This window comes from Poromitra crassiceps (genome assembly GCF_964638095.1).
Source record: "Poromitra crassiceps genome assembly, chromosome: 14".
NCBI lineage: Eukaryota > Metazoa > Chordata > Actinopteri > Beryciformes > Melamphaidae > Poromitra > Poromitra crassiceps.
Genome location: NC_139633.1, coordinates 4,045,162 through 4,052,661, shown reverse-complemented (window position 1 = coordinate 4,052,661; position 7,500 = coordinate 4,045,162). Strand labels below are relative to the sequence as shown.

General features: G+C 43.4%; 1 protein-coding gene across 1 annotated transcript in view; it reads right to left on the bottom strand.

Moving 5' to 3' along the window:
* The window catches only part of LOC310789426 (ras-specific guanine nucleotide-releasing factor 1-like), a gene marked incomplete at both ends in the record, with an annotated part of 39,836 nt that overhangs the window by 26,975 nt on the left and 5,361 nt on the right, over positions 1-7,500 (bottom strand). Inside the window, 6 exons of the mRNA XM_083651069.1 lie at positions 819-1,012; positions 1,509-1,588; positions 1,691-1,944; positions 2,691-2,783; positions 4,496-4,643; positions 6,270-6,376. Of these exons, the coding sequence (XP_083507195.1) occupies positions 819-1,012; positions 1,509-1,588; positions 1,691-1,944; positions 2,691-2,783; positions 4,496-4,643; positions 6,270-6,376 (876 nt within the window). The remainder of the gene's footprint in view (positions 1-818; positions 1,013-1,508; positions 1,589-1,690; positions 1,945-2,690; positions 2,784-4,495; positions 4,644-6,269; positions 6,377-7,500) is intronic.

Here is a 7,500-nt window from a genome sequence, read left to right as displayed (position 1 = left end):
GGGATGGAAATGTAAGAAATGAGCAAAAACTCAAATCACAATGGAATTGTATAATTTGGTCAAAATGTCTAACTTTGAAAGTAAGTTAGCATCCTGTTAAAGGCCCTAACATCTGCACCACGAATCCAACGGACCAACTTGCTAGCACACAAATCCAGCTAGCACACAAATCCAGCTGTCCATACACATGATTGGTCTTATGGGGGCGCTATAATTAAAGGTCAAAATTAGAAACTTTAAAGGTCATAACTGCTGCACCACCGATCTGATTATAATGAAACTTGGGGGGATTAGGCATCTTGTTTCTGATTGGCCCTAGGGTGCCTGCATTGTTCATGGACAACAATTACGTTTACTTATTCATATTCATATTCATATTCATATTCATATTCATATTCATATTATTATTATTATTATTATATTATTAACTATTAACGTATTAACTAGGAGGACGTAACTAGGAGGACTGAAAAAGACGTTCAGGGCGCTTTTCCTCAATGATCAACTTTTTTCAGCTTTAAAACGCCCACAGCGCTCCTCCAAAAACAACAGACGCCACCAGCGCTGAAACGCCAGGTGCATTCATTAAAAGAGGAGCACGTCTAGCGCGTCCTTACATAGAGAATGAATTGCAGAAAGACGCTGGCAGCTCCAAAAACGCTTTTGTTCTGAATGTCCCCTTAGGATCAACAGTAGTGCCCAAGTACCAAAATTAATAATAATAATAAAAATAATAATAATAATAAAAACTGAGGAATGTTAGGACCCATTGTGTGTGAGCTAATACTACTGCTACCCGCTACCCCTTATAATCTTACTTGAAACATGGGGTAGGTGAGGAAGGTCTCGAGCGTCCTCTCCTCACAGTCGGGCTTGGCCTCGTACTGCTTCAGTAGCTTGTCAAAGTCCCGGTTCTGCTTGCAGTGGGCCAGGATCTGCAGGCTGTACTGGTGGTTCCTCACAAACTCCTGGTAGATGTTTAGCATGGGCAGCAGGATGTCAAACAGGTCAGCTGTGGGCAGAGGCAGGAACTTTATTGAATATAATTTAACAGCATTCTAAATCCAATTCATTCATATCTGTATACAAATATAAAATCTTTTTTTATGTAGCAAAACAAAAAACAAACAGCTCTTATAATAACAACCAAGGACAATGTCTGAATTGAACGACGTGTCAGGCGGTCAGATTATTGCAGGCCCAGTCCTTCTGAAAAGGGCTGCATAGTCCTAATTTAGGCCTCAGTACTCAGAAACAACAGATTGTCATTTGTTTCCACACTGACCTGTATTCTCCTCTAATCCTGTTTCATCTCATCTCAAGCACGGATTTTTCATTTGACAAACAACCCATTTTAGAATGAGGCGCTCTGGGGCCTTGATGGGCTTAAGGCGCAGCATGAACTCATGACGGTTTTGGTTTTATCCCCAGCTCACAAGCTTTACCGCTTATCACACCTCGGTTTTATCAGTTAAAACATCCGAGTGACTGAGTTCACCATCGCTTACCCAGCACCAGTGTGGGCCAGCTGGCTATCCTGGCCTTCAGGCCCTGGTAGAAGATCTGGTGGAGGAACATGATGGTCTCACTGTAAAGCAAGCAAGCAAAGATGGAGGTCATGAGCTCTCGTTCTCCTCCGGTGTCGATTATTTCTCGCACTGTACCAAATCACAGCACTAGGAGCAGCCACCTGTTGAGGAAGATGCTGCTGACGTCATCGTGGGTGATGGGAGGCTTCTTGGAGCTGGCGGCCATACGGAGTGGCCGCAGGAAGTTGTTGACCAGGATGTGGAGCTGCTGGACGTATTCGGCCTCTGCCTCCAGCATGCTGAACACCACCTGGTTCCTCTTTCTCATGCTCTCGGCATGCGGCGAACGGATGTAGTCCTGGATGATGGTTTTCCACTTCCTGCGGCAGATCCAGCCACGCAGGAAACTCTGGACCTGGGGTGAAAAAAGGTTAGCGCAAAAAAAGGTAAGTGTGTGTGTGTGTGTGTGTGTGTGTGTGTCTGTGTGTGTGTGTGTGTGTGTGTGTGTGTGTGTGTGTGTGTGTGTGTGTGTGTGTGTGTGTGTGTGTGTGTGTGTGTGTGTGTGTGTGTGTGTGTGTGTGTGTGTGCATATACAAATTTGTGTATTTGGATAAATAAAAAAAGATGAAAGCAATAAAAAGACATGTATGTTAGGATTAATACTCCTGTCAGTGCCCGGCCAAGGCACTGGCAAAAGAACTGGAGTTGGTCACCGCCGGCCCCTGTACTGCTCCTATAGGTTCTAGGTAGGTACTGCTCCTATAGGTTCTAGCTAGGTACTGCTCCTATAGGTTCTAGCTAGGTACTGCTCCTATAGGTTCTAGGTAGGTACTGCTCCTATAGGTTCTAGGTAGGTACTGCTCCTATAGGTTCTAGGTAGGTACTTACTTATTGCTAAGAGGCCAAGGGAGTCTGAATAAATGAAGGTTAAAGATTGCAGGTGCCCAGAGATGATGGTGTTTAAAAAGCCCTGTCTCAGCATGTATCTCTGCTGGCCCAGACTCAAACCCCAGACAACTCAGACTTCCCCACTCTCTCCCTCCCTCTTTGGGTTTCTACTGTCTCAATAAAGACAATTTGCTCAGCGAAGTTGATTTTGCTTGGGGGGGGGAACAAACTGCAGACACAATTGCTGATATTGCTGCTGCAGAGAGATCTCACCTTTTTGATCTTCTTGATCTCAGTGTCATCATCACTGGGCGGGACCTCTGGACTTGATTGGATCTTCTCATTGTCCTTGAGCAGTCCAGCGATCTGATATCCACCACAAGCAAACATTTAAAGGATAAATTCACCCAAAAAATGTAATTCAGTCATTATCTACTCCATTTTCCTAATCAGTTGAAGTGGATGGGGACCCCACCCACTTGCTATATAGAAACTGCAATGGCTTCCTATGTCGGAAGTCTTCCTCTGTGGGCAGTCTTCGTCTGTAGGAAGACTGCCCAGGGCTTGTTGGCGTTGTGTGGTCGCAGCCCTACGCTCCACTTGGGAGCCTACAGGGAATAAGAAGAAGAAGATACTGCTTACCTGACATAATCCAAGTCTCCAGAAGCCCCGAGATGCCAAGTTGCTGTAGCCATGTGCTCCAAGAAGAACTGCTACTATACAGTGGCCTGCTACAGTGAAGGCTTCAGCTAAAAACAGGGTGTAAATTATGTATTTTCAAGTCAACTTAGCATCTCGGGGCTTCTGGAGACTTGGACTGAGCAGGTGAGCTAGTATGGAGGCATTTTTTCCCCTGTTGTTTTTTTACATTTGAAAGTTGGTCCCCACCCACTTCAATTGTTTTTTCCAGAATGCTGCAACTACTGTTTTGCTGTGAAACTCCACAAATGTTTTGCCGAGGAAAAAAAACGTCACCCGTCCTTCCGGAGTACGACTGAATTTTAATTTAATTCATTTTCAAACAAACTGTGCCAGCTGTAGACATAGTCAGCTGCTGCCCCAACTTTACTTCAGTATCTTATTCAGTCTATATGTGTTTCAGTTGTTAGAATCCGTATGAGTGAGGATTGACCTAAGAGAAACAGCTATTAATAAAGGAGTAAAATGAAGAAAGCAGTAAATCCATTGCTAGTCCATATTTGAGCATGATGAGTGAGACAGTGGTGCAGGCTGCAGTATCAGGTACACAATGGCTGCTGATTCATGAATATTGAGAAGACGGATTCAACGTGAGCTCTTGCCATTAGCACATTAAAGAGAGCTGCATTTGATCTGCTTTTACACTGAATAATGAGGCTACAAAGCACTTAGCACTATGACACAGTCTCTAACAAGGACATGAGGGTGGCTCAGGCACATGTCCCGTACTCTCAGCATCGTGCCAAACAACTTGCATTGAGAAGTGACCGCCAATAGGTTGTTCCATTGCCGCTCCATCATCACACAGCAGCAGAGATATGCCTCTGCCATGCTGGCCTCAAGGAGCCTACCGTAATGATGCCAGAAAACGTCCCGTACATGCTGTGTTTTCTCTATCGTGGTTTTGTGCCCCGTTTAAAGGAGGCGTTTTCAGGTCAAAATGGTGGCACTAAAATGGTGGCAGCGGAGGTTTGTCTCTTGCCTTCTATACTCTTTGATTGTGGTTTTCAATCATCTGGGTCATGACCTTTGTCCCCTGAACCCTCTCGCTCTCTCTCTGTCCTCCCTCTGCCTGGTCGCTCCTTTCTCCCATCTTTTCTGTCTCTCGCCACTGTATCCAATCCAATAAGAAGGAACCAAAGAACACCACGAAGACACACACACACACACACACACGCACGCATGCACACACACACACACACACACACACACACACACACACACACACACACACACACACACACATACACACACATACACACACACACACACACACACACACACACACACACACACACACACACACACACACATACACACACACACACACACACACACACAGTCGGGTATTAGTGGCATGTAATTACAAGACAACTTACCTCTGATTTTAGTCGCTCTATTTCGATTTCCCCATCCTCTATCTGTTGTCGAAGTTGCTTAGCAACCGTTTTCTCCGTCTCCACTATTTGGAGTAGATGGAGATACTTCTGCATGAGGCTCTCATGTTCTGTAGCTAGGTTCCTGTAACTACACACACACACACACACACACACACACTGTAAGGACCTCATTAACGCACATTTGATAGGATTATCAAAGCGAGCGCAGACTTCTTATCACCATGTGTTCAACCCGTAGACCTTCCATCAGCACAGAGCAAAGACACTTAGGCAACCAATTCTTCAGATAGCAGCAGGCTTAGCATTAGCAAACCATGTGTAAAAGCCACTGCTGCATGAGCAGTAATGCTGTACATTGGCTGTACATATTCGCGCTAGTGAGAGTTGAAATCAGTGCAGCCTATTCGTTCCATTTTATAACAGATCATTCCTGACACTTGGAGACCTTGCAAAAGACCTTGCAAAACACTCTTAGCCAAATTAAAAGCAACACGTTTAAATTGGACTTGACAATCAAAGGTAGGCAAACTTGAATGTGAGTTGAAATAAGAGAAAAATTAAGGGTCTATATTGTCTCTCATTAGAATATGTGACACGGCAACCGCAAATCAAGAAGATATTATTTAAAAGAAAATTGTTCATATTACGCAATATAGTCAAGTTTATTTATTTTTTAATTTATTTTTTAATATACTGTAACAAACAACAGTTTTAGGATCACTAAATACATTTGTTGTTGTTGTTGTTGCTGCAAACTAACCTTGTTCAGACCACACCAAGCTTGTACACCAACATTCAGGGTGATTTTCTCAGAATGTTGCTTTTAGTTGTACAAACATTAAAATAAGCAACTTCAACTATATTTCAATGTATGACACATCATTTGAAAGCTTACTATCTGCAACTTCATAATCTGTAAAAATAAATAAAAATAGAAATATTAATAATAATAATATTATAAAATAAAAATAAATAAAAAAGAAATGACATTGACAGTATTGCTTGGCTGTCATGACTCATGACAGTCTGATTCTTACAGGGGCATTTCTCTCATTATACTCCTCTACTATTTTGTCCATTCCTTGGAAGCAATTTATTCTCAGATAAAGGTAACTCTAATCTCCAGTTCATCAATTTAGTTTGAATTACAGTAGTTGTTTTCTCCTCCGTTTGCCATGCTTGTGTTTCATGTTCATTTAGACGACTCAGCGTCCTCCAGATGCCATCAGGGAGAAGATCATCTTACACAGTTTTGAGGAAATGTGCAAAATAATGTCAGAAACAAATCAGTTCTGTATGAAAGTGACCCTTTCATAACAACAGCACTGTGCGGGACAGCACTGTGCGGGACAGCACTGTGTGGGACAGCAGCAATCATTCAGTCAAAAGATCAAGCAATCACTTTGTGATTTATCAGCACAGTCAATCACAACACGGTCCGTACATCGGCTCTAAAAGGCACGTTGTGTTGGAGGAAAACCCAACCTAAACTTAGCTCACACACCTTTCTATGACTGAAATACACTGACTCCACCTTGTTAAGATGAGACACATTTCTTAGATAAAAATCCATGCAAAATACATTACATTGAGAGGTATAGTGATTTCACTGTAGGTTTGAGGTAAATATAACTTATTGACTAGTAAACTTAATTATCACTGCATTTATGCTTCGACGGTAATGAGAATTTTCCTTGTATAAATGACATAATGCTCGGTCAAAGGTGGAGAGGTGAGGGGGCGAGCGAGGTACCTGGCCTGTGTGATGGCAGCCACCCACTCGTCACAGTCCTTGACGTCCTCCGTGCGCAGCTCCAAAGCCTTCTGGTTGTCATGATTGAAAGTGACGGTGAAGTAATACTGGAAACCAGAAGAGAAACAGAAAGACTGAAAATATTGTTGATCGAATATTTAGACGGTTTCTTATTTGACCCACTTGGTTGAGTTAACGGCCTTCATAAAAGCATCATTTAATGACACGAGGCAACGACCTAACAACCACAGCTGTCTGCTATTCATCATCACACCAAACTCCATCGTCACCTTTCACCTGCTGAAGTGTGAACTTCCACAAAGGTTGCATGTTTTCCCGCACGTGCATGTTTGTGCATTGTGGATGTGTGTGTACTGTGAGACACACAGAGAGACACACAGAGAGAGAGAGAGAGAGACACACACACACACACACACACACACACACAGAGAGAGAGAGAGAGAGAGAGAGAGAGAGAGAGAGAGAGAGAGACACACACACACACACACACACACACAGAGAGAGAGAGAGAGAGAGAGAGAGAGAGAGAGAGAGAGAGACACACAGAGAGAGAGAGAGAGGGAGGGAGGGGGGGGGGGGATCCTATGGGAGAAGTCCTTGGAGATTCATTATATAGCCTGTGTGCATTCGTTCAGCCTGTAACCTGGCAACTCACCTGTGAATTGGTGGAAGCCTCTCCTCTCCAGTGACTCTTTTTGTGCTCTTTTCTTCAGCTGTGTTTTAGTGACACAAACCCCTCGGCGTCCTCGCGCCACTTTGTGCTCTCAACAATTAACACCAATGGCACCGGTCGCCTCGCATGTTAAAATATGGCAATTATAGCACATTTGTGTGCATTCCTTTTCCCAACAGGCTTATCAAATAAAATCCTCAAATCAACAAAGTGGTGGTCATTGCAATAATAGCTCAGCCAGCCTATTTGTGGCAGAAATCCATCAAATTATATAACACCGATGCATTGTAAATAGACCCCCGCAAATCCAATATATTGGATTTTTATCCCTTCCAAATGCCAAGAGCAAATCATGTGTGAAGGGGAGTAATGTTCCATATTTCCTGATGAACAGCAGAATGGCCCTTTGTCAATAATGTGCTTCCCATCTCGCGCTTCCTCTGAGCTGGTGTGTCGAGCCTTTTAGGCAGTTATATTTAGCACCACGCCACTACAGATCTGATCTATATTTAGCACCACCACGCCACTACAGATCTG